At 49.0% G+C, this 27501-nt stretch overlaps 1 protein-coding gene across 1 annotated transcript in view; it reads left to right on the top strand.

Moving 5' to 3' along the window:
• Positions 1-27501, top strand: part of DEK (DEK proto-oncogene) — a 262255-nt gene that overhangs the window by 194260 nt on the left and 40494 nt on the right. Inside the window, exon 10 of the mRNA XM_085607095.1 lies at positions 4656-4724. Within this exon, the coding sequence (XP_085463221.1) occupies positions 4656-4724 (69 nt within the window). The remainder of the gene's footprint in view (positions 1-4655; positions 4725-27501) is intronic.

The following is a 27501-nucleotide window of genomic DNA, read 5'->3' as shown; positions in this document are numbered from 1 at the left end:
CCTATTCTCACATTCCCGTTCACACAGCTCACAGAAAATATCTCCGGTTTGTAGTGGACGTTCAACACTATCAATTCAAAGTGCTCCCATTCGGAGTCACCACAGCACCACGAGTGTTTACCAAGTGCCTAGCGGTCGTGACAGCACATCTGCGAAGACAACACATACACGTCTTCCCATACCTGGACGCCTGGCTAATAAAAGCCAGCTCATACCACCAGTGTGTACAACACACTTCCGCAACTATACACCTACTTCACCAACTGGGCTTCACAGTAAACCACACGAAGTCCCATCTGCAACCGTCCCACCTAATAAGCAATACCTAGGTGCCACGATAGACACCTTAAGAGCGCTAGCCTACCCCAGTCCTGCCAGGATAGCAAACATTCAGGCCCTACGTGCAAAATTTCAGCCAGAACAATCCAGATGCGTCCTCTCCAAGAATGCTTAGCGCGCCAATGGAACCAGGCCCAGGGTCAACTGACTGATCTGGTGTTGGTAGACGGTTGTGCCCATCGCTCTCTGCAGTGGTGGAACACCAAAAACCTTTCCAAAGGGCGACCGTTCCTGGACCCTGTTCCTCAGATAGTACTGACAGCGGACACATCGCTCTCCGGCTGGGGAGCTCACCTACATCACAACATGCAGGACAGGTGGACACCTCAGCAAAAGTTGCTCCACATCAACTATCTGAGCTACTAGCAATATTCTTAGCACTAAAGGCATTTCAGACACACATCCGGCAAGGCCATCCTAGTCCGCACAGACAACATGACCGCCATGTACTATTTACAAAACCAAGGTGGCACACTCTCTGCAGCTCTCATCTAGCACAGAGCATATGGAGATGGGCTATACCCCCAAAAAATCTTCCTCCTAGCCCAACATGTCCCAGGAGTCCAGAACACTATAGCAGATCTGCTGAGTAGACAAACGCAACACATCCACGAGTGGAAACTCCATCCACAAGTTCTTCACCCGTAAATGTGGGGGCATCCACAGATAGACCTCTTCGCCACCCACAAACGCCAAATGCCCAAGCTTCGCCGCCAGATATCCACACCTATTGTCCAGAGGCAATGCGATATGGATGAACTGGTCAGGCAGATTTGCGTACACTTTTCCGCCTCTCCCTCTCATTCCCTTAGTGGTGCGCAAACTACAACAACACTCCCTCACACTCATCCTAGTAACTCCAACATGGGCCAGTCAACCGTGGTACACCACACTGCTGGAACTATCTGTAGTACCGCACCAAAAGTTACACCTCTCTCCAAGCCTCTTAACCCAGAACCATGGAGAGATCAGACACCTGGACCCAGCTCAGCTCAACCTTGCAATCTGGCTCCTGAAATCCTAGAATTCGGATATCTGAATCTTCCACCTGACTGTATGAATGTCATTAGAGAAGCTAGGCGACCTACCACTAGAGCTTTCTATGCAGCCAAGTGGAAACGTTTTGTGGTCTATTGCCACAACAATAACTTCGATCCCCTAGATGTGTCCATTCAACACATCATAGGCTATTTACTACACCTCCAAAGATGCAATCTAGCCTACACGTCTATTAGACTGCACCTTGCAGCCATAGCAGCTTACCTGCAAAACAGGCAACATCTATCACACTTTTTGAGTACCTGCCATAAAAGCCTTCATGGAAGGCCTCAAAAGAATAATTCCCCCCAGAGTGCCACCCTCACCTGTGTGGATCCTAGATATCGTTCTCACTAGACTAATGGGGCCACCCTTTGAACCTCTACACAAATGTGAACTTCAATTCCTAACATGGAAATTTGCCTTTCTTGTAGCCATCACTTCCCTCAGAAGGGTCAGTGAAATACAAGCACTCACCATTCACGAACCTTTTCTGCAAATGCACCATAACAAGGTTGTTCTCCGTTCTAATCCAAAATTCCTCCCTGAAGTCATTTCTCCTTTTCACTTAAACCAATCTGTGGAGCTACCTGTATTCTTCTCGCAACTACAAACCGTTGCAGAAAGAGCTCTCCACACATTCGATGTCAAACGAGCCTTACTCTACTACATCGAGAGAACACAACCCTTTCGTAAGACCAAACTGTTCGTTTCCTTCTCACCACCACATAAAGGCAACCCCATCTCCAAATCTGGGATAGCTAGGTGGATTGCCAAATGCATTCAGATTTGCTACCGCAAAACGAATGCTATCTGTTCCCCCCTAAAGCCCACTCTACACGTAAGATAGGGGCTTCCATGGCATTCTTAGGGAACATCCCCGTAGATGATATCTGCAAAGCAGCTACATGGTCAACACCGCACACTTTCACTAAACACTATTGTGTAGCTGTGCAGGCTAAGCAACAAGCTAGTGTGGGCCAGGCTGTACTCAAAATATTGTTTCAAACCACTGCAACAGATATTGGTGGTCGCCGCTAGGGATGGGTACTGCTATACAATCTATGCACAGTGTGTAATCTGCAGCTCATATGCCTCGCACGGCAAATGCTACTTACCAGTATGCATCTGTTCTTGGCATGTAGAGCTGCAGATCTACACCCGCCACCCGGCTACCTTCATCTGTTCCAGTATATCTTATTTAGATACAACATACATGGGCATCTTCACTGTTTATTACTACGCTCCATTTTCCTGCTGGTGAAAAACAATCTGAGGATGGAGCCGAAGCCCATGCGCAATACGATCCAAAGGAGGAGTCGCATACCTCGTGACTTTCCAAGAGAAAAAAAACTGCAACATCCGGGACCAACACCAGATGGCGATCTATGCACCGTGTGTAGATCTGCAGCTCTACATGCCAAGAACAGATGCATACTGGTAAGTAGCATTTGCCTTCTACTCTCTTTGGCCCAGCAGGGCTCTGCTCTGGGCACATTGAAGGGCTATTTTTCTGCCCTTTCTTCTTCGGCTACCTGATTACCCCTCTTTTTCAAATCTCCTCTGGTGCAGAGATTCTTGAAGGGGTAAAACCATTTGTTTCCTCCTTCACTTTTTATTGTGCCACAGTGGGAACTTAATTTGGTTCTCACCTTTCTGATGTGTGCAGTTTGAGCTGCTGCACAACTGCCCTCTGTGGTTGCTCACCACCAAGACAGCTTTTTTGGTGGCAATACCCTTTGCCAGGAGAGTAAGTGAACTACAGGCACTATCTTCACAGCCACTGGTCTTTCCCGACTATGGCAACTTTTCTGCCTAAGGTGATAACACCCTTCCATCTGGGATAGTCTGTTATCCTGCCCACCTTCTATGCACCATCGCACTCTTCCAAGGGAGAGGAGCATCTCCATTGACTGGACCCAAAATGAGCGTTGTCGTTCTATCTCTATCACACTAGTGAGTTCCGGGTGGATGACCGCATCTTTATAGGTTACGTGGGTGCAAAGGGCTGTGCTGTCCAGAGAGGACTGTATCCCAATGGGTTATCCTCTGTATAAAATTTTTATGCCTAAGCAAAGGAGCCCCCTGAAGGCTTGGGGTCCATTCCACCAGGGCAAAAGTGGCCACCACGGCTCTTCAGCGTGGTGTTCCCGATATCTGCCAAGCTGCAACGTGTTCATCCCTGCACAAGTTTGCCAAATACTACTGCCTGGATTCCCAGGTTCGCAGAGAAGGCCTGTGCGGTTGCTCTTTTTTGCAGGATTTTCTGGTTTAGGCCATTCTGCAATCCCTCCGGGGATGGTATTGCTTGGGTATCAGTTCAAAGTTAAAAGAATCTACGGCTAGATGTCAATCAGGTAGAGACATGATCTAGCCACAGATTTCTTACCTACCTACCGACCCACCCACCCATCCTCCCCGCGGAATAGGTTTTAAGTGTCAGGGATGTTCCTATGCAGGGCTCTAGTTCGTTTTTTTTCGTTTTTTTTTTTAAACACCATGGTCAATCACTTCATGGCTTCGCGCTTCTGGCTTGGAAAGTCGTGAAAAGTACTGACGTCCGCGCACCGGAGTGGCCGTCATATTGACTATGTGGATGTCATGCCGCCACATGGAGTCGGCACACTCGATCTACCAGCACGCACGGCTACTGCTAAGAAAATTCCGGATCCAGCCTGACGCCTGGAAGTTCAAATGTAAGGAATCTGCGGCTAGATCAGGTTTCTACCAGATAAGGCGTTACCAAAGGTAAGTAACTTGTCCATCTAGATGCTCATCATGAAATGGCATAATAGACTAAAGGCTTGGTAACAAAATAACATTTGCATTGTTGCTTAAAGTCCCTTTTACGGATTGCTCCCATCATCCCTACTCCCATGTCATTTATTGTGCTTTTTACAACAAATTAGACTTAAACATGTGATGGGACAAAGTTACTGCAGATTGTCTGCATGTAAATACTTTTCAGTTGGGTTTGTATTCTTACATGTGAAGTGGTTTGAGTTCTTAATGCTGAATGACCACACTGTACATGAATGTGTTTGGAAATGGAAAGGATGAAATATTTTAATGCATATATCCTGCTTTGTGGAGTTTACATTCTGATTAGACTAGTTAAAGGTTTGTAAGTGATAATAGCACATACTAAGTGGTTCCCATTACCTTCTGTAATGGTCATTTGAAAACATCAAATTAATGTGTTTAGTCAACATTTATTTTACTGCGCAGTTTTTTTTTAAATTTGTTCAGAGAATGCTAACACCCTTTGTCTTTTGCAGGTAAATGAAAACTATCCAAATGATGACTTGTCATCCAGAAAAGACTTTATCAAAGCAGTAGTAAAAGAGGTAATACGCGTAGTCTTACAGATAATTTAAGTACATGGTTCGTTTGATCATTTGTAACATTAATACCCCCCTCTTCTAATTAATGTCCCACCACAGTTTTAACTATTCATATTTTTTTTGTTATTTAAATAACCATCGTAAAAGTTTGGACACCTTGGCCTGCCTTAAATTATGTTTTCTGGTAAGTTTTTGTATTTGTTTTTTCCTTGCTTCATCTGATTGACTATTGATGCTGGAGTGCTCTTTGGAGACATGCTGGTCCCAGCCCTTGTTGAGCATTCTTGAGGTCTCTTTTCACCTAATGTGGCCTCTCAAGACTTCTTTCTAATTGGTGCATTGGGCAGAGTGGATGTTTGCCTAAAAATGCAGCGTTCTACAAATCTTGAGCTCTTTCCCCCCCCCCCCCCCCCCCCCCCCATCTCTGGAACACCTGCCTTTGCAGCGAAATAATGCTAGCATACTCCATCTCCCTTAACCACTTTCACCTTTTGAACCCAAGACCCTAACACATGAGCTGTTTCCTGTTAAAGCGGAGGAATGTCAATTGCCTTCTGAGATTTACAAGCATCTACCTTTTTATTTACAGGTTTTGTTTTTTGCTCAACAACTTTTAAGGAGTGAAGCGCGTGAAAGACATTCTAATAGATGACCCTAAACAGACATGAGTGTATGGTATCTTATTTCACTCAGATTTTCAAAACATGCAGGTCCTTTTTGCATTCGAAGGCAGTCTGCAAAAGTAGCAAGTCCGGTTAAAGAGTAGGAGCAAGTAGCTATCTTTACAAAATCCCAGAGTACTGCTTCGTAGGATTATCAATGATGGTCCTAAACGTAGATTAGTCCTGTGCTTGCATGGACTTCAGAACATACGTGTTTTGTGGTCCCTACAAAAAAACACACCAGAAATGCAAGCATGGGTCTCCTGCATCCCGCCACTCCCACCATTCAGAGTCGTGCAACGCTTTAGCCACCTAGGTTCTGGAGTCATTCTCCCACTGGGGAACTGTGACTACTTCCACAGCTTGAGTGCCTACGCTGATACCGAAGCCAGAAAGGGAAACATTACTTTTGTTGGACTCTGAGACCCATGCCCCACTGACCAGACTTAAACATTATGCTCAATCTGAATCAGACTATGCCCCCCACCCACCAGTTAAATATTGTGGACCTTGACCATAACATGATTCAATATTGTTGACTACCTCGAGGATGCCAGTGGCCTGAATACTTTACCAGGCATTTGCCTTCCTTCCCCTAATCCCAGTGTGGCTTCTGAGGAGTCCTCCTCCTTTGTAACAATAATCCGGAGAGTGACTGTGATACTTGACTGTAAACTAATTTAAGAGGTCAAAACTGTGTTCTCGGAGGTCCTCAACCCAACTAGTAATATGCTTTGCCTTTTACGGTGCTCTGACTGATATTCTGATGGGCACCTAGGCAAAACCAAGATTTTGCCCCTCCTCCTAGGGAAGTGGTGAGGCAGCACAGATCTGATGCTAGAGACCCAGACTTTCAGCTGCAACACCCTACTCCAGAGAGCTAAGTGGTGCAGGCATATTACAGCTGTTTGAACCACAGTTCTTACCCTACAACTCCACGTGACAGGGAATCTATAAAAATTGAGATCTTTGCGAAATAAATGTTCTCCAGTATTGGATCTTTCATAGATTCACATGCTTTGAATCATTCCTCGTCGTCTAAGTGGAAGTCCCACAGTACCATAATAAAGCTGTATCACTATCTTAGGCTAAAATGGCAATAAAAAGCCAGTTTAGTAGCCTATGTCTTTTTAATATATTTTTTTTTAAAGGGGGCCAAACCCTCTAGAGCACTCCCAAGAGAGGCTGAGTCCCTCAGATGTTCTAAAGCGTGTTGTGTGAAATAATTCTCCCTGAGCTCTGCTCAGTTTCCTTAGCTATTACTACTTTTTGGCTCATCCAAGATTAAATTTCAGGTTTAATTTCTTTTCGACCCTGGCACTAGTATGTCAGAGTAGCAGAAAACAAGGTAAAGGACTACCAAATATGTCTAACCTTTTTCTCAATAACTCGCGTTCAGAGAGATGAGTCGATTATTGAGACTACAGAAACTTCATTTATGACCGTGAGGATTCCCTCAACTCCCAGGTGAGGTAGAGCCATGGGTCTCAGAAGGAGCACAGAACAGCCGTTAAGACTTAACATGAGTCTTCATAAGGCACTTCTTACAACAGAGAAAATTGGTAAGAACGTCCTCAAAGGCAGACTGTACAACTCCCTATTCAGCCACAAAACTACATTAAGGAAATCTCATAATTTGACAGTGAGACGTCTATGGCAAAACCGCAGTCAAAATCATTGTTAACAAAAGTTACAATGACTGCTTCCACATCCATGTCAACTATTACTGCCTTATCTAGATTTATGAATGGCTGTAGGAAGCTGTCTCTGTATATGGTATACCACTAGGTGGCTACACCGTGCGCAGTGTCCAGGGGTTCCTCAAGTGTACAGGGCTCAATGTAAAACCCAAAGTGGTAGTATGGGTGAGCAGCCTTGGGTCTAACAGAGTGTAAGACATTTATTGCACAACATTGACCAGTAATGGACACAATAAAAGCAAGCATTGGCATAGCCAATAGGTCTCGCTTTTGGGACCTTATAAGTGTTTAATTATGCAGCACAATATCCTTGGTGCAACAACATCAACTGTTGCATGGCTTAAGGTCCCAAAGGCGAGACCTATTGGCTATGCTAATGCTTGTTCTGTAAGGCTCCCAAAACCGATGTATCGCTAAGGCCATTTGATTTTACTAAAATGAATAATCTGATGCACGTGCTTATAGGGGCTTTCAGCCAGCACTCTTTTAAGCATCTGTTGTCATTCACATGCCCTTCTGCCTATTACACCATACAGCATGGGGGTGGTAAGTCGGCCACTGCAGTCACTAGCTAACTTCACTGTGGGTGACTATATACTGCTCTTTCACAAGGAGCACATCTGCAAACAAAGTAATTCCTTTCAGTGCAGGAACAAGTACGGCAATAAAAGGTTTTTTTAATACTTCCAATATATTTGTGCATTCAGCCTATGTATTTTTTATTGGTGATGGCCTGGCAGGTCCCCTAATACTAAAGTCTTTTTCAAACCATGACATAAAAAGCTAAATGCCAAAGTCCAAAGGCTGATTTAAGTTTGAATTTAGCCAAGACCTTTTCGTCTAATTTTATATTTGCAAAATTGTATTTACTTATAAGGACTTTAGGCCAACTGTTCAAATACACCAGTTAATTCCCTGCAGCACCCTTTTACATTCCCACTTTTCTTCCACCCACTACGCCATACACCAGCGGGCAGCCCTCTTCAGCCATTGGCTAACTTCACCGTGAGCATGTTATGCAGGCCTCGCACAATGAGCACATCCAGACCAAAGCAGCTCTCTTCAGTGCCAGGGCTGCAGTGGCAAGGTGTGCTTTTTGAAAAAACAAAAAAAAGTGGTGAACACATGTGTAGCAGCCAAGGTAACTTTTTTTGCAAAACTTTATTATAAAAACCGTTTTAGATGGCCGCCTATGCTTGCGCATAAATGAGCACGCATGTACACCCATCTTTATGATGGTTTTATAAGGTCTCGGCAGTGTTGCAATACTTTCATTCCTGCTGCTGGACACATCGTGCTGTAGCTCCTTCCCCATAAGGTGTGCGTATTTGCACGTGTAAAAGTTGCCAACAATGGATGCCTTTTCTCGTGAGGGTGATGAGTAGGCATGCATGAGTAGTTGAGCAGTCTAACATTTCTTACGAGTGCAAGCAGTCTCTCCATCCACATGTTTGTGTGTATATGAGAGCAGCTGGAGCCCTTCCGTGTGAGATGTGTGTGTGTGTGAGCAGGTTGTGTACTTCCTAATGAGAGCTGTCATTATGAGAGTGAAATGTGAGCAGCTGGTTTTAGTACTTGAAGTTGTATGCGTGTTGTAAGTGTAAGAGACACCAGCCTGTATTCATTCTAGTGAGGTGTGTGCGCGTGCGTGCAGTTTGTGTACTTCCTAATGAGTTGTGTGTCTTCTATATGAGTGAAATGTGAGCAGTTAGTACTTGATGTTGTATGTGTACCTGTGTGAAAGAGCGACCAGTCTGTATTCTTTCTAGTAACATGTGATTTTAGAAGTGTGTGGGCGTGCGCATGAGCAGTTTGTTTACTTCCTAATGAGGGCTGTGTGCCTGTCTATCTGTGTGGGAGGGACATGTGAGCAGTTCTGTTAGTACTTATGAGGTGTATATGTTCTTGTAAATTTGTGTATGGTCGGTCTTCACCCTTCACCGTGAGCTTTGCTTGCTTGTTTGTGTGCAACATTGAGGATTTATGCATAACACTGCACCTGTAAGGTGCCCTGTGAGTAAAGGGGTGGGGGCCATGGGTGGGGGCGTTCTGGGGAGGGAAGCAGACAGATTCTCAGTCGCAGATATTTTGCTCAGACCAGCGTATTCCTCTGTGCGGAAGTGACATGGATTTAATTTCACGGTTGGACATGCCAAGAAGGGGCTGCATGGGAGGATGATCGAGATGGAAGGGGGTGTCGGCAGTGTGCGTGGGTGGATCGGCCTCTCCTCATGAGGGCTGTGTAGGGGAATCACACAGTGCGGCGATACAGCGACGACTTCCAGGGGCAGATGAGAAACAGAGGAGACCTGATGGAAGATCGACTGAATGTTGCCGATAGGGAGCAGTGAGACGAGAGAAAGGGAGGAGCCACCGGGGGGGGGGGGGGGGGGGGGCTTAAAAGCTGAGCAGGACAGTTAGGGTTGCGGCTGGAGTAAATGAACCTGGGGCAATACAGAGAGCAAGGGAAAGGGATGTGAAGGGGATGCAGCACACAAGGGAGAGAGGCTGAGTGCTGAAAGCAAAAGGAAAAAAAAAAGCCACGAAAGTGATCGGACGGAGGCAGAGGGGAAAGCTAATGACCCGTGACGGAGGAGATAGATGCCGGCTGAGCGCGCGCACTTGCACGCAAGCTTCAGGCCGGCAAAAGCCTCTGGTAGCACTTTGAAAACCCCTTTACTAAAAGTCGACCTAAAAAAAGATCCACACTAATTTTAGAAAAATAAGCTGTTTGTAGTTTATTTTAAGACTAGCATCTTCGCAATAAGTTGAATTCATGTTCGAGGCATGTGAGCTGTAGATCACATGCTTAGCATACTACTGCCATCTAGTGTTGGGTCCGGATGTTTGCACTTTGTTTTACCATTGAAGTCTTTCCTGTCATGAGGTAGGTTACTCCTCCTTTTTTTTGATAGTGCGCATGGGCATCGACTCCATTGTTTTTTAGGTCTCGGCTAGCGAAGACTGCGCTTGCGCAGTCTCGCTCGCGAGAGATAATGACTTGGAGAAGAGGGGCTTGAACCCGCCCCTCTTCTCCATTGGCTGGCCTCTTGAATGCTGGCCAGCCATTGGAGAAGAGGTTCGTCACTCCGAACAGGCCCCGTCCTTTTCGGATTTGGGGGCGTGTTTTTTGCAACTTTTCTAATTATCTCCTCCAGCCAATGGCAAGAGGAGAGAAAAGCAAAACACGCCCCTGAATTCGAAACCGCCGCTGCCTTTCTCCGAGGCATTTCTGGCTGACCTCGGAGAAAGGCGGTGGTGTCTCCGTATGTTCTTTGCACTTATCTAATGTGTACTTGTGTATTTTGTATTTCAGCTTGGGGCTCGGACTTCACGCTCTTTTAGATTAAGCTCTGAAGCCAGTGGCCGACAGGAGGACGTCTGGCCCTGCTAAATGGAGATAGGGGTGTCTCCTGAGCAGACGCCGTCTGAAAGCACAAAGCGCCTGCAGTTACTTTTTGGGGACACTTTAGTTGCGTCACATGGTTAGGCAGGCTGTCTGTTAACTTCCAGACCCGAGTGCGGTGGAGCTGATTTTTAACCCATCTAGCGCACTGGGGGGATTCCAGCGCCATGTGCGTGCCTCTGTGAGTGACCACTGAATACGTGAGCAAGGCGCAGTGAATGGCACGCTCTTGGCACATCCACAGTGCAGGTCCCCACCGTGGGAGCGCCCCAGGGCACTGGGTCAGCGCGCGCACTCTGTGTGACCCCTAACAACCCCAGCTCGTTGATGCCGGGTCCAAGTGTTAGTTCACATTTGAACGTGAACACGCACGAGTGCCACCACAGTTCATCCAGGAGGCAGTGCGTGCCTTGGCATCCACCTCACGCGTGGGAGGAGGCTGGTACTGTTTGAGATACTGAAACTTGTAACGATAGGGCGGGGGCGCCCTGCTGAACCACCCTCGCAGAGCGCCACCTCCCTCCCCTCGAAGAAAGAAGAGCAGAGCCGGTGTGTGTATTCGGAGGCGTACTGTGAGGGCAAGAGGAGGTGGGGACTCCGAGCCCACTGCTGCTGGAGGCTGCCGGCTACACTTGGGGGCGGGATCCGCACCCCCAGGTGCCTGCGCACCGGGCCCCTCTCCGAGACGGTACCCACGCCTCCCGCTCAGACTCCTGAAACCAGTCGGGAAACGCGCCCCCTCGACAAAAAAATCTTATCACGCCTTACATGCTGAAAGCAGGAGCCATCTGGCAACAAAACAACAACAAACCAGCAACCTTTTCTCCTCCCACCCTTTGAAATAACATTACACCTTCAAAGTTAATGGCATGATACAATAGAACGAGTCACCGCATCACATCCCCCAAATATCAAACACCGTAGTGATAGGCGTGGCGTGAGAAAGCTTGTATCCAAACATGTAATGTATTTCACTGTCAAGGCAGATATGAGACTTGTAATGTGTGCCTCTTACATAGTTCTGGGCCACACAAAGAAAATACAAACTGCCAACCCCACAAGTAAAACCGTCTTCCCAGCGAATGTGAACCTAGGCGATTAAAAGGTGAGAAATAAAAGCGGAGGGGAAGACATTCTTCTGAGCTGCGAGGGGGTGGGGTATCAAGGCATGCCAGGGGCACATCAGGCAGCGAGAAGATTGTAAGTTTGGTATGTACAGTTCTTAGCAAAAAAAATCACAAACGGAAAATCAACTTTACACTAGAAGAATAGCAGTAACGAGAGCGCGCCTATGTGGAAAGAATAAGCATACGGGGAGATAGCTGTGTGCGCAGCTGCGGCGGGGGTGGGTTCTGGTAGGGGCTACTAAAAGGCAGCCAAAAACATGGTAAACAAGACAAGGGAAGTGGGCAAAACAGGGGTTATAAGGGCTGACCTGTGAAGCAAGATCGCCGAGTACATGCATGGAGGCAGGAGCGCCTGTGCGGGAGACTGCGTGCAAGTGTTAGAATGCAAAGAAATACATAAACTTCCAAAATAAGTTAACAGGGCATTCATCTGTAGTAAACTTAAGGTTCGAGGCATGTGGGCTGCTGAATTCATATCTGTGCATAGATCGCCGCCTAGTGTTGGGTCCGGATGTTTGCACATTGTTGTCCTGGAAGAGTCTTCGAAGTATCCTGAGATAGGTGACTCCTCCCCTGGACCACAGTGCGCATGGGCATCCTCTCCATCCTCAGATTGTTTTTTCCCGCCATTGGGTTCGGATGTGCTTATCTTGACTCAAGTTAGGAAAATTTAGTTTTCAGGCCAAAAGGCCTTTAGTTTTCGACGGTACTGTTCCCGATCGGTATCGACAGTTTACAGGCTAGTTTCGCGACTTTAACAATTTTTCGGATCCATTAAATCCGACCATTGACCGAACTTCGACGATGGAATCGAGGACCCCATTCAAGCGGTGTCCTGTTTGCCACGCCAAATACCCCCATATCGACGTCCACCCGGTGTGTAACAAATGCCTCTCACCGGATCATGACGAATCGAAATGCATGGCCTGTGCCCGATTCAGATCCAAGAAGACTCTCCGGAATCGACGAGCCGCGCGACTGGAAGCGCAGCAACCGGCACCGGCCCCGACCAACATCTTCAGCACAGAGGACGAAGATGTCGAAAGCGTGGAAAATATACCCTCCAGCCCCACTTCCGAACACGGTTCCCGATCGGAAGATGTCGAAGAGCTTTTTCACAGGGAAGAAGCTGACGATGAGGTAGGAGACTACGATGAGGCCTTGGGGGCCGAAGAAGGAGCAATGCCTACCCGTCCAAATTGAGGATATCCCAGGGTGTCAGTCGACGGCTCCGGTCGAGGGATCGCCTTCGGGCCTTAACCAAGACCAATCCCGCAGTTCTTCGGCCCCGCCCTCTGGCCCGGCCACGGACATACAGCAAGAGCCATTGTTACCTAAAAAGACTGGTTTCCCTACCACGAAACCAATTATCGCACCGGTTAAACAGAAACCGAAAGTGAAACTGACACTGGTCGGCTCGAGGACCACCACACCTTCGACGCCAGCCAAACCCGTCGGCTCCGACCGCACCAAAAGGGACTTCGGTGCCGAACTCGCTGCAGCCGATGTCGGCGCCGACCCAAAAAGAAAAGCCGTCGGTACCGTCAAAGCGCCTCGGCCCCCGGCACCGAAGCAATCGGCACCGGCCACCAAGGTGAAAATGGCCACTGCATCGCTGTCCACCTCGAAGGCAGCGACTACGGTACACTCATAGACGCCGTCGACGGCTACTACCCCTCCTCGGCTCGATGACCCGGTGACTTCGAAGAAGTCCACACCTGCCTCTACGGAACCACTCGGCGCCAAAGAACCGTCGGCGTTGCAGGTGCGACAAGTGGCAGCGTCCTTGCAACGCATCAGGGAAAAGGCAGCCCTCCAGACCTCGTCGGGCTCCGAACCAAAACGGGCACAGAAGGCACCTTCGGCACCGGCCAACATCACCTTTGGTTTTCCGCCATCCACGGCGCCGAAAATGTTCGAAATCAGAACCCGCGTTACCCAGACAAGGTCCCCATCTACCGAACACTCGACTACTGGGACATCGCCGTCCCACTTCATCGACGCCGACACCGGCAGGCTCATGCTCCGAAAGCGGAAGATCACTTCAGGGCAAGCTTTGGACTCTTATAGGATCCCGCTAAAACAAAAAATGCCGGCGGAATCGGAACCAGTTCTTTATGAACGCATCCACACCTCTTACACAGATCCATCATTCTCTCCAACGCACTCCGACACGGATGCAGTGGAGGACTACCTGGGTGACGACACCACCTACCCCGAAGACATAGACCCTGAGGGACAGCAAGACCCTGATCAAGTCTGGGATGACCCTGTAGACCCAGTTGCCGCTCTGGATACACAGGACACGCAACTTTATGGCGCAAAAACGTCCCCCACAGAGGACACTGCTGCATTCAACGCACTCATTGAACGTGCCGCAGCCAATCATGGAGTGCAACTCCACTCAGACACTATCGAGGATGATTTCTTGGTGGACACTTTCGCATCCTCCGAGAGGACTGTAAAGACTCTGCCCATGTTGAAAGGTGTCCTCAAGCCAGCAAAGGACATTTTCAAGGAAACCACCAGGGCACGGGTAATAAACCCCAGGATCGAGAAAAAATACAAACCCACACCTGGGGACCCCACGTACATTAGAAGCCAGTTGCCTCTGGACTCCATTGTAGTTGCCAATGCTCGCAAACGGGCACACTCGCAGACAACTGGTGATGCTCCTCCCCCGGACAAAGAGTCCAAGGTTCTAAAGACCTCCGGCAAACTGATTGCAGCCCAGGCAGCAAACATATGGCGCATCGCCAATACACAGGCCCTCCTAGCTCGCTACGACCGCTCACACTATGACACATTAGAGACCCTACTCCAACACCTGCCAGACGAGTACAAAGAGGCAGCGGAGCTCCTCATCAGGGAGGGGCAACTTCTCACAAACGCATCCATCAAGTGTGCACTGGATGCCGCAGACACTGCTGCAAGGGCAATAAACACCAGCGTCATGCTACGACGACACGCCTGGTTACGAATCTCCTGATTCAAACCTGAGGTCCAAAATAACATCCTCAATCAGCCGGTCAACCCCGACTACTTATTTGGACCGGAGGTTGACACCACCTTAGAAAAGATAAAAAAAGACAGACACTGCGAAGTCAATGGGGGCTCTGCAAACGCAGACATTTCGTAGTGGCTCCTTTCGTCGCCCCGGAAATAGAGGTGCAGGTAGAGGACAGGGGGCACAGCAAACCTACAATAAAGGGGGCACACAGAGTTCCTACGATAAAAACACCCGAGGTGGATATCGTGGCTCCAGCACCAAGGGCAGAGGACGTGGTTACAGCAATACCAGGTCCTCCCCCAAGAACAAACAGTGACGCCCTCTCCCTTCCCCCCCGCCCACATAACACCTGTCGGGGGAAGGCTCCAGCGGTTCCTGTCCACGTGGGATTCCATCACCACGGACAGGTGGGTCAAAGATGTTATCCAACACGGTTACTGTCTCGAATTAACCTCCACTCCACCCACCATACCGCCAAGGCACCGGCATATGTCCTCAGAGCACTTAGCGTTATTACAGCAGGAGGTGCTAAGTATGCTGCAGAAAGGCGCAATAGAGGTCGTGCCCGTACACCAGCAGGGAACAGGGGTGTACTCTGTACTTCTTAATACCAAAAAAGGACGGGTCACTCAGACCTATCCTAGACCTGAGACCCCTCAACCACTACATTCTCTCAGAGCATTTTCACATGCTCACCCTACAGCAGGTTCTCCCACTCCTCAGACAGGGAGATTTCCTAGCCACGCTAGACCTCAAAGATGCGTATTTCCACATACCCATACACCCGTCACACAGAAAATATCTCCGGTTCACCATTCAGGGGCAGCACTATCAATTCAAAGTCCTCCCCTTCGGAGTGACAACAGCACCCAGAGTTTTCACAAAGTGCCTAGCTTACGTGGCTGCACATCTACGGAGGCAACACATTCACGTCTACCCTTACCTGGACGACTGGCTTGTTCAGGCAAAGTCAGCCCAGCAATGTGCCAGCCACATGTCCCGCACTATTCACCTTCTTCACAGTCTGGGATTCTCACTAAATTACCCAAAATCACATCTCCAACCCGCACACGTACAACAGTACCTAAATGCGACCATAGACACTCTGGCAGCCACAGCTCAGCCGAATTTAGTGAGGATCAACAGCATGCAAATGCTGATTTCCAAATTCAAACCCCAACACTCCCTTCCTGCGCGAGTGTTCATGCAGTTGATAGGCATGATGGCCTCCTGCATTTTCATAGTCCCACACGCGAGACTACATATGCGCCCGCTTCAGGAGTGCTAAGCACTTCAATGGAATCAGGCTCACGGGCAATTAAAAGACCTAGTGTTGGTGAGCGGTCGGGCATACAACTCTCTGCATTGGTGGAATCCACAAAACCTTTGCAAGGGCCGACCGTTCCAAGAGCCTGTTCCACAAATAATACTGACAGCGGACGCGTCTCTCCAGGGATGGGGAGCCCATGTATTCAATTACACAGTGCAGGGACTATGGACTACACAACAAAAGAAGATGCACATCAACCTTCTGGAACTGATGGCAATCTTCCTGGCTATGAAAGCATTCAAAGTACACCTGTGCAACAAGGTCGTGTTGATCCGGACGGACAACCTGACTGCCATGTTCTACATACAGAAGCAGGGAGGAACACACTCTCCACAGTTGTCTCATCTGGCTCAGAGCATGTGGAAGTGGGCCATTCAGAGGAACATATTCCTCATGGCGGAACACCTCCCAGGCAAGGACAACCAGATGGCGGATCTGCTCAGCAGACACAGCCACCAGATGCACGAGTGGGAGTTACACCCATCAGTACTCCAACCATACTTCCAGCAGTGGGGTCATCCAGAGATAGACCTATTCGCCACAAGGGAAAACGCAAAATGCCAAAGCTTTGCCGCCAGGTTCCCACAGTCGCAGGGCAATGCGATATGGATTAACTGGTCCGGCAGATTTGCGTACGCTTTTCCCCCAGCGCCTTTGATACCGCTAGTGGCACGCAAACTGCGACAGCACTCATTGACACTCATCCTGGTTGCTCCAACATGGGCACGCCAGCCATGGTACACCACCTTTCTGGAACTTTCCGTGGTGCCGCATCAAAGGCTGCGGATCAAACCCGCGCTTTTGACGCAGAACCATGGAGAAATTCAGCACCCAGATCCGCAACAGCTGAACCTGGCAATCTGGCTCCTGAAGTCCTAGAGTTTGGCTACCTAAACCTGCCACCTGACTGTATGGAGATCATTAAGGAAGCTAGGAGACCCACTACCAGAGCTTGCTATGCAGCCAAATGGAAGAGGTTTGTCATTTATTGCAATAACAATGACATTAACCCGCTAGACGCATCCATTCAAAACCTAATCTGTTACCTCTTACACCAATACCGATGCAATCTGGCATACACCTCAATACGTATCCATTTAACCGCAATAGCAGCCTATCTCCAAAACAGGCAGCACCTCTCTTTATTCAGAGTGCCTGCCATCAAAGCTTTCTTGGAGGGACTTAAACGAGTAATTCCCCCAAGACACCCACCAGCACCAGTGTGGAACCTCAACTTGGTCCTCACCCGACTGATGGGTCCACCCTTCGAACCTCTCCACTCATGTGAGATTCAATTCCTCACCTGGAAAGTAGCTTTCCTAGTAGCAATCACTTCGTTAAGAAGAGTTAGTGAACTCCAGGCACTAACCATTCAAGAGCCATTCATACAGGTTCACGCAAACAGGGTCGTACTACGTACCAACCCCAAATTCATGCCTAAAGTAATATCGCAGTTCCACATGAATCAAACCATCGAACTGCCTGTTTTCTTTCAGAATCCACAAAATGTCGCTGAAAGAATGCTCCATACACTAGACGTCAAAAGAGCCCTCGTGTACTATATAGACAGAACTAAAAACTTTAGGAAGACAAAACAACTTTTCGTCGCCTTTTCCCCACAACACAAAGGCAACGCAGTCTCCAAAGCAGGTATAGCCAGATGGATCGTTAAATGTATTCAAATTTGCTATCAAAAGGCTAAACGCACATTAACGATTCCCCCACGGGCCCACTCAACACGTAAGTTAGGGGCCTCCATGGCTTTCCTGGTGTGAGAAAGTGGCTCTGTATATACTGTTCCCTAATAGGTACAGGGTGTACAGAGTCCACAGTCCCCCGTCCCCCAGAGGCTGATAGAGGTCAAAGTTAGGTATGACCTTACTCTCAAAAGTGGTAGCTTGGTCGAGCAGTAAGGCAGTACCAGAGGACAGTGTAAAGCATTTATTGTACACACTCAGTCAGCAAATGGTTTCACACACTCAATAACTGAACTCTAGGCCAATGATTTGTATATATAAAATATATGCTTGTTTTATTTTTAGAACCACAAAGGGGGTAAAAATATACTTTCTCAGAATGAGAGGTTGAATATAAATACTTTTGTTTCAAGCAATAAATTTGTGTAAACAGTCACAGTTGGTTGCAATAAACAATCCTATTTCCTAAACATAACAATGCATTGAGCTCAATGATAAATTCAGGTTATTTGTAATAAATTACTTTTCAGATTACTTTTGGAATTCCAGGTCTGGATCCTAGAACCAGCCTGGGGTCAGTATTCAGAATCAAGTGATGAAAGTCGACTTAATAACTAATGATTTTTAAATAATATTTAGCTATTTCAAAAGTTAGCACTTAGAAAATATTTCACAGAAAACATTCAATGGATCTCTATGGCAAGAAATTCAAATTGCAGGTAGAGTACTTTATCGTTACTTTAGTAATCCAGGACTGGGTGCCTAGACCCAGGACTGGGGTCCTTATCAAAAACAGGTAAGTAATTTCGTTTGCAGAAATGGTACGATTTTAAAAGAATATTTCAAATTTGCAAAAATAGACACTTAGAAGAAATTTCACAGAAAAGCAGACAATGGTTTCCTATGGGAGAAAAATGAGTTAGAGGTAAGTATAGTTGTGAGTACTTTTCAGGGTCAGGGCTGGGCACCAAGATCCAGCACTGGGAGCTCACCCAGGAACAGGTGAGTAAATTCGTTTTTGTCACTTGGCTGATTTTTGGTGAATTTTTACAGTTTTGAAAAGTTCACACTTAGAAGATTTTTGAAGAAAAAGCCAGTCAATGTTACCCTATGAGGAAAATGAAGTTAGCGGTTTAAGGGTAAGTACTCGACTGGCAGAGTTGAAATTCCGGGCATAGACTCAGGGGTCCCCCAGTGTCAGGTAGGTACAGTTGGTTCACCCTCAGCGGTTTCAGGACGGCCGGGTGCAGAGTGAGTTAGGCCCAATGTTATCCTATGAGGGATAGGGGGGCCTTGGTTGGTGGCTGCTGTCTGGCAAGCCACGCGTCTGTGGGAGCTGGGCTCCTGGTCACTTACTCAGGGCAAGTGGGGAAGTAAGTTAGTGTAGAGAGTGCACTGCCAGGGCCACTCGGGCGGCTGGGTGCAGGGTGCTTTTGAGCCTTCGGGCGCTCAATGAAAGTCAATGGGAATGTTCCGGTTTGGAAAAAGGCTGCAGGCTCGGGGACGAGGATGTTTCCGGTGCCACCACCACTTCGAGGGGTAAGTTGGGTAGTTGTAGGTTAGGTGGGTACCCCGGGATTGGGCACAGGGGGCCGCAGGGTGCAGGGGTGCCTTTTGACGTCGGGAATCTTACCCTCTGGTTGATCGCGGCTGGGGTGGCACTCTGTTCTGAGGCTGCAGGCTTCGTCCAGGATGTCGAGGGGGGTCCTTGGGTGCCGGACTCGGGGTCACAGTCGCCGTGGGGTCGTCCTCAGGGTCTTTGTCCACTCCGGCACTGGCCAGGCTGGGCTGGTGCAGAGTGTGTTGGGTCCGCGGTTCCGGGCTGCTGCCAGGAGTTAGGAATAGGTTTCTCGAGTAGAGCCTCTACTCATGGGAGTCCCAGGGAATCAGAGGTCAAAGGTAGCCAGGTCCTCCGGGGTTTTTGAGGTTGCTGGCCACAAGAGATGCCGCGCTGGAGCAGGAGCAGGTTCGAGGGTCGACAGGCCGGTAGGGCTGGGGCCAAAGCAGTTGGTGTCTTCCTCTTTTTAGCAGCTGCAGGGCAGGTCTTCTTTCTTCTTGCTCTTCTTGTAGGTTTCTATCTGGAATCTGCTGAAGGAAGGTTCAGGGGGCCCCTAAATACTAGATTTAGGGGCGTTACAGGTAGGTGAAGGCCAGGGACCAATGGGTCCTTGTCCTGGGGTGGGTACACCCCCTATCCTGCCTCTCTCCTGTGGGAGGAGGGCAGTAGCCTAATCCTGATAGGGTAGGGCCTCCCATCTTCAAGATGGCGAGAGCCCGGAGATGTGCTTCACCTCGCCTCCCCCACCTGAGGGGTGGGGTGGGCAGGCTGGCACATCCCCTGTCCTTGTATGGGGTTTCCGGCCAAGCTTCCTGCCAGAGTGGGGGGTTGCAGTGGCCTGGGGAAACTCCAACTGGCGGCATGCCTTTGAAGCTTCCCTTTGCTCATCCTGGGGGAGGAGATTTCTCACCTCACCCAGGATGTGCATTGTTGCAGGCCCGGGAGAGCAGGGGCTCTCCCACCCAGGGGTCCAGCAACGTGTCTGCTGTGTGGCAGCCTGGGCAGCCTCAGAGCAGACGTGGATTGTAGGTTAGCTGTAAGGGGGCATCTCTAAGATGCCCTCTGGGGTGCTTAGTACATTAAATCCCACACTGGCATCAGTGTGGGTTTAATGTGCTGAGAAGTTTGATACCAAACTTCCCAGTCTTCAGTGTTGCCATTATGGTGCTGTGGAGTTTGTGTTTGACGAGCTCTCAGCACCATGTACTTGTAAAAGGCAGCACTGTACTTACAGTGCCCAGGAATGGACCTGGGTACTGTAGGGGCACAGGGCTCCTGCTCCTGTGCCCACAGAATAGGCATAAGGCACCCAGCCAGAGGGGTGGCTGACATATGCCTTGGCAGTATAGGTAATGGGCATGGCACACAGAGATGTGTGCCATGTCGACTCTTTGTTTTGTCCTGCACCCAGACACTCAGCCTGCAAAGGCAGTGTGTGTGTGTAAGGGTACAGGGCCTCTAAGGGTGGCACAAGGAGTGCTGCAGCCCTTAGAGGCCTTCCCTGGTCACAAGGCCCTGGGTACCTAGGGTACCATTTACCAGGGGCTGACATGTGGCCAGGGTTTGCCAATTGGGAGTTTGTGTGTTTTAAGGAAGGAACATAGGCCCTGGGCACCTGATTGGCAGGAGCCCAGGGCACAACAAGGAAAAGTGCATCAGCTATTAGGCAAAAAAAAGGGGGGGTTACTGCAACAGAAACCCACTTTCTCACACAAGCCCCCCCCCCAGCCCAAAGGCCAGGAGACTTCTGCCAAAGCTGGGAGAGTCTACCTAGTCTTTCAGGCGAGGAAGAGTTGGGGAAGTGGTTTGAAAGTTGCAGGGCCTACTCTGCCTTACATCCTTCTGCCTAGGTCAATCCCTTTGGGGAGCTGGCCTGTCTTATTAGTTTCAGGACCTAACTCCCAAGGCTCCTCTCCTTGTCTTTTACTGTCCTGGTCCCATCTTTCTATTTTGGGTTTAGAGGTGTATACCTCGGTAGTTTCTAACTTAGCCAGGGCTAGGCCCAGCTTACCCACAGAGGCTACCCACAGCTTGAGCAACCCCACCATGACCAATAAGGTCAGGGGGCCTGACTTGCTATTTGGCAGGGGGTTAGGCCACCATGCCAAGGATAGGGCTGCCATGAAGGCTAACACCCAGCAGAGGCTGCTGACAGCGTCAGTGCCCAGTACCATACCTTTAGCTCCTGACTGGCAAGTGAGGGGGCTATTTTATAGTTCTCTTTGGGTCCTGGCTGTTGGTCTGTTTGAGGATAGGGGGTCCCTACTCTTGGTAGGGAACACCCCTCCTCTACCCCTTGTTCTGCCACCTGAGGAGCCACTAATTCAGGCTGGACAGTTGCCTGACTAGTCAGGTCTTGCTGTTGGCTAGGGGGGGCTTTACCAGTGCCATTGTGGGAGTTTTCCCTTACTGGGATAGCATCTCCCTGGCTCTCTGGAACTGTGGCTAACAGTTGCCCACCTTTCCTACCCTGTTTCTTCTCACTCTTTTGGGACTCAGCTGCACTGACTGCAGGTTGAGCCCCCACAGGTTCTTTGGGCGAGGCCTGGCATTGGGCCAGCACCTCTCTTTGGCTCAGTTCCACATCTAAGTGATCATTCCCCAAGAGACAATCAAGGGGGAGGTTTTTACTGACTATCACTTTCCTCCATCTAAGGGACCCAGCTGTGGCTAGGGGCACTAAAGCCACAGGCCTAACAGTGACTCCCCCTGGGACAGTTCTTACCCTTCTTGTTTCCCCTGAGACATATTGGTGTGGGAATACCAACCTGTCATGTACCACAGTGTGACTGGCACAGGTATCTCTCAGGGCAGTGGCTGGGATTCCATTCACCAGTAGGTGGTGGAAGTGTCTACTTCCTTCTGGGATCTCCAGCTTGCTTCTTGGGCCCATTCCCCAGTTGAAAGCTAGGAGGACTTCCTCATCTGAGGACCCTCCCTCCCAAGCTACACTGGCAACCCCTGGGGCTACACTAGTCACCCCTGGAGCTGTACTGGGAACCTTATTTTTAGGACAGCTAGAGTCCTGGGTGTGGTGTCCAGCCTTCTGACAGTTGAAACACCATATTCTGTTGGGATCCCAATTCTTACCTTGGTACCCTGGTTTAGTTTGTGAGGTGTCTTTGGGCCCACCCTCCTGGTCAGGTTTTTGGGGGGCTACCTGGGACTCCTTTCTTTTATCCACAAGGGGTTCACTCTCTTTCTTCTGGGGAGGTTTTGGGACCCCTTGGTTCTGGTCCCTCCCAGTGAACGTCCTAGTCACCCTAGTCTTGACCCAGTGGTCTGCTCTTTTTCCCAATTCTTGGGGGGATTTTAGACCTAGGTCTACCAAATGCTGATGCAACTTTTCATTTGTGCAGTTACTCAAAATATGTTCCTTCATGAATAAATTGTACAATCCAGTAAAATCCTGCACACCATGTCCAGCTAACCAACCATCCAGTGTCTTCACTGAGAAATCTACAAAATCAATCCAGGACTGGGTCTGGGTTTTGTGAGCCCCCCTGAATCTAATTCTATACTCCTCAGTGGTGAATCCAAATCCCTCAATCAGAGCTTTCTTCATGAGGTCATAGGATCCTGCTTCTGGCCCAGAGAGAGTCAGAAGCCTGTCCCTGCAGTTACCAGAGAACAGTTCCCACAGGAGTGCCCCCCAGAGAGGTTTCTTTACTTTCCTGATATCACAAGCCCTCTCAAAGGCTGTGAACCATTTGGTGATATCATCACCTTCCTCAAATTTAGGGACAATCCCTTTGGGGATTTTAAGGTCAGAAGTTTCCTCCCTATCCTTGTTTTTATTATTGCTGCCACCATTGATGGGTGCTAAACCCATCTCTCTCCTTTCCTTTTCTAGAGCCAGGAGCCTGGACTCTAGATCTATTCTTTTGGCCAGCCTCATAAGGCTGTCCTCTTCACTGGGGGGACCCCCAGTGTTGTCTCTGGGACCAGAGCCACCTGTGTGGTCTCTAGGTGCCCAGATGCTATGTCTTGAGTTGGAGGGTATGGGTGCCATCTCCTCCCTAGGGAATAGTATGGGGAGGTTGCTGTCCTCCTCCCCTGTTTCCCTTTCCTCATCTGACTGGCCATCACCATGTTCAGATGGGTGGTCTTTAGCATACTCAGCCAGGAGCTCCTGGAGCCCTTGTTTGGTTGGATGCTGACCCATTTGTAAATTTTTGAGTTTACATAAGGACCTCAATTCCTTGAAAGACAAGTGTAAGTAAGGTGTGAGGTCGAGCTCCTCCACCAGGTCCATGTTATTATTATCACCAATAGCTGGGTTTGTTTGAGACATTCTAACCTGACAGTTCTAACCCTCTACCCTGACTATAGTGACTTTTATTTTTCTAAAATTCTAATGGGACTTAAGCAAGGCCCTAGCAAGACTTTTAGTAATTTTGGAAAAACCAATCAGAATTCTAAAGGCAATTTTTAAGAGTTCTGTCGTGTGATCAGATGGTAACCAAGTAGTCCAACAAATGCAAGTTTGTATCCCACCGCTGATCCACCAATGTGAGAAAGTGGCTCTGTATATACTGTTCCCGAATAGGTACAGGGTGTACAGAGTCCACAGTCCCCCAGAGGCTGATAGAGGTCAAAGTTAGGTATGACCTTACTCTCAAAAGTGGTAGCTTGGTCGAGCAGTAAGGCAGTACCAGAGGACAGTGTAAAGCATTTATTGTACACACTCAGTCAGCAAATGGTTTCACACACTCAATAACTGAACTCTAGGCCAATGATTTGTATATATAAAATATATGCTTGTTTTATTTTTAGAACCACAAAGGGGGTAAAAATATACTTTCTCAGAATGAGAGGTTGAATATAAATACTTTTGTTTCAAGCAATAAATTTGTGTAAACAGTCACAGTTGGTTGCAATAAACAATCCTATTTCCTAAACATAACAATGCATTGAGCTCAATGGTAAATTCAGGTTATTTGTAATAAATTACTTTTCAGATTACTTTTGGAATTCCAGGTCTGGATCCTAGAACCAGCCTGGGGTCAGTATTCAGAATCAAGTGATGAAAGTCGACTTAATAACTGTAATGATTTTTAAATAATATTTAGCTATTTCAAAAGTTAGCACTTAAAAAATATTTCACAGAAAACATTCAATGGATCTCTATGGCAAGAAATTCAAATTGCAGGTAGAGTACTTTATCGTTACTTTAGTAATCCAGGACTGGGTGCCTAGACCCAGGACTGGGGTCCTTATCAAAAACAGGTAAGTAATTTCGTTTGCAGAAATGGTACGATTTTAAAAGAATATTTCAAATTTGCAAAAATAGACACTTAGAAGAAATTTCACAGAAAAGCAGACAATGGTTTCCTATGGGAGAAAAATGAGTTAGAGGTAAGTATAGTTGTGAGTACTTTTCAGGGTCAGGGCTGGGCACCAAGATCCAGCACTGGGAGCTCACCCAGGAACAGGTGAGTAAATTCGTTTTTGTCACTTGGCTGATTTTTGGTGAATTTTTACAGTTTTGAAAAGTTCACACTTAGAAGATTTTTGAAGAAAAAGCCAGTCAATGTTACCCTATGAGGAAAATGAAGTTAGCGGTTTAAGGGTAAGTACTCGACTGGCAGAGTTGAAATTCCGGGCATAGACTCAGGGGTCCCCCAGTGTCAGGTAGGTACAGTTGGTTCACCCTCAGCGGTTTCAGGACGGCCGGGTGCAGAGTGAGTTAGGCCCAATGTTATCCTATGAGGGATAGGGGGGCCTTGGTTGGTGGCTGCTGTCTGGCAAGCCACGCGTCTGTGGGAGCTGGGCTCCTAGTCACTTACTCAGGGCAAGTGGGGAAGTAAGTTAGTGTAGAGAGTGCACTGCCAGGGCCACTCGGGCGGCTGGGTGCAGGGTGCTTTTGAGCCTTCGGGCGCTCAATGAAAGTCAATGGGAATGTTCCGGTTTGGAAAAAGGCTGCAGGCTCGGGGACGAGGATGTTTCCGGTGCCACCACCACTTCGAGGGGTAAGTTGGGTAGTTGTAGGTTAGGTGGGTACCCCGGGATTGGGCACAGGGGGCCGCAGGGCGCGGGGTGCAGGGGTGCCTTTTGACGTCGGGAATCTTACCCTCTGGTTGATCGCGGCTGGGGTGGCACTCTGTTCTGAGGCTGCAGGCTTCGTCCAGGATGTCGAGGGGGGTCCTTGGGTGCCGGACTCGGGGTCACAGTCGCCGTGGGGTCGTCCTCAGGGTCTTTGTCCACTCCGGCACTGGCCAGGCTGGGCTGGTGCAGAGTGTGTTGGGTCCGCGGTTCCGGGCTGCTGCCAGGAGTTAGGAATAGGTTTCTCGAGTAGAGCCTCTACTCATGGGAGTCCCAGGGAATCAGAGGTCAAAGGTAGCCAGGTCCTCCGGGGTTTTTGAGGTTGCTGGCCACAAGAGATGCCGCGCTGGAGCAGGAGCAGGTTCGAGGGTCGACAGGCCGGTAGGGCTGGGGCCAAAGCAGTTGGTGTCTTCCTCTTTTTAGCAGCTGCAGGGCAGGTCTTCTTTCTTCTTGCTCTTCTTGTAGGTTTCTATCTGGAATCTGCCGAAGGAAGGTTCAGGGGGCCCCTAAATACTAGATTTAGGGGCGTTACAGGTAGGTGAAGGCCAGGGACCAATGGGTCCTTGTCCTGGGGTGGGTACACCCCCTATCCTGCCTCTCTCCTGTGGGAGGAGGGCAGTAGCCTAATCCTGATAGGGTAGGGCCTCCCATCTTCAAGATGGCGAGAGCCCGGAGATGTGCTTCACCTCGCCTCCCCCACCTGAGGGGTGGGGTGGGCAGGCTGGCACATCTCCTGTCCTTGTATGGGGTTTCCGGCCAAGCTTCCTGCCAGAGTGGGGGGTTGCAGTGGCCTGGGTAAACTCCAACTGGCGGCATGCCTTTGAAGCTTCCCTTTGCTCATCCTGGGGGAGGAGATTTCTCACCTCACCCAGGATGTGCATTGTTGCAGGCCCGGGAGAGCAGGGGCTCTCCCACCCAGGGGTCCAGCAACGTGTCTGCTGTGTGGCAGCCTGGGCAGCCTCAGAGCAGACGTGGATTGTAGGTTAGCTGTAAGGGGGCATCTCTAAGATGCCCTCTGGGGTGCTTAGTACATTAAATCCCACACTGGCATCAGTGTGGGTTTAATGTGCTGAGAAGTTTGATACCAAACTTCCCAGTCTTCAGTGTTGCCATTATGGTGCTGTGGAGTTCGTGTTTGACGAGCTCTCAGCACCATGTACTTGTAAAAGGCAGCACTGTACTTACAGTGCCCAGGAATGGACCTGGGTACTGTAGGGGCACAGGGCTCCTGCTCCTGTGCCCACACCATAGGCATAAGGCACCCAGCCAGAGGGGTGGCTGACATATGCCTTGGCAGTATAGGTAATGGGCATGGCACACAGAGATGTGTGCCATGTCGACTCTTTGTTTTGTCCTGCACCCAGACACTCAGCCTGCAAAGGCAGTGTGTGTGTGTAAGGGTACAGGGCCTCTAAGGGTGGCACAAGGAGTGCTGCAGCCCTTAGAGGCCTTCCCTGGTCACAAGGCCCTGGGTACCTAGGGTACCATTTACCAGGGGCTGACATGTGGCCAGGGTTTGCCAATTGGGAGTTTGTGTGTTTTAAGGAAGGAACATAGGCCCTGGGCACCTGATTGGCAGGAGCCCAGGGCACAACAAGGAAAAGTGCATCAGCTATTAGGCAAAAAAAAGGGGGGGTTACTGCAACAGAAACCCACTTTCTCACACCTGGGAAACATTCCTTTACATGATATATGTAGAGCAGCCACATGGTCCACTATACATACATTTACCAAACACTATTGTGTAGATGTACACTCAAAACAGCAGGCAGCTGTAGGACAGGCTGTTCTCAAAACTCTTTTTCAGACCGCTGCAGCTGGCACTGGTGGCCGCCGCTACTGGGAGGTACTGCTATGTATTCTATGCACAGATTTGAATTCAGCAGCCCACATGCCTCGAACTGAATATGCTACTTACCAGTATGCATCTGTTCTTGGCATGTAGGGCTGCTGACATTCAGATCGCCCACCCTCCTCCCCGGCGCCTGTAGCAGCTGCAGCTCTCAGAATTACTGTATAGCATGGTCATCACTTTCTGTATCTACTCCATCACTGCCACAATGGCGAAAAACAATCTGAGGATGGAGAGGATGCCCATGCGCACTGTGGTCCAGGGGAGGAGTCGCCTATCTCAGGATACTTCGAAGACTCTTCCAGGACAACAACGTGCAAACATCCGGACCCAACACTAGGCGGCGATCTATGCACAGATATGAATGTCAGCAGCCCTACATGCCAAGAACAG

This window comes from Triturus cristatus, chromosome 5_2, assembly GCF_964204655.1.
Source record: "Triturus cristatus chromosome 5_2, aTriCri1.1, whole genome shotgun sequence".
In the NCBI taxonomy this organism is placed as follows: domain Eukaryota; kingdom Metazoa; phylum Chordata; class Amphibia; order Caudata; family Salamandridae; genus Triturus; species Triturus cristatus.
The sequence above is the reverse complement of the archived record's forward strand: the minus strand, read 5'-3'. Positions and strand labels throughout refer to the sequence as shown.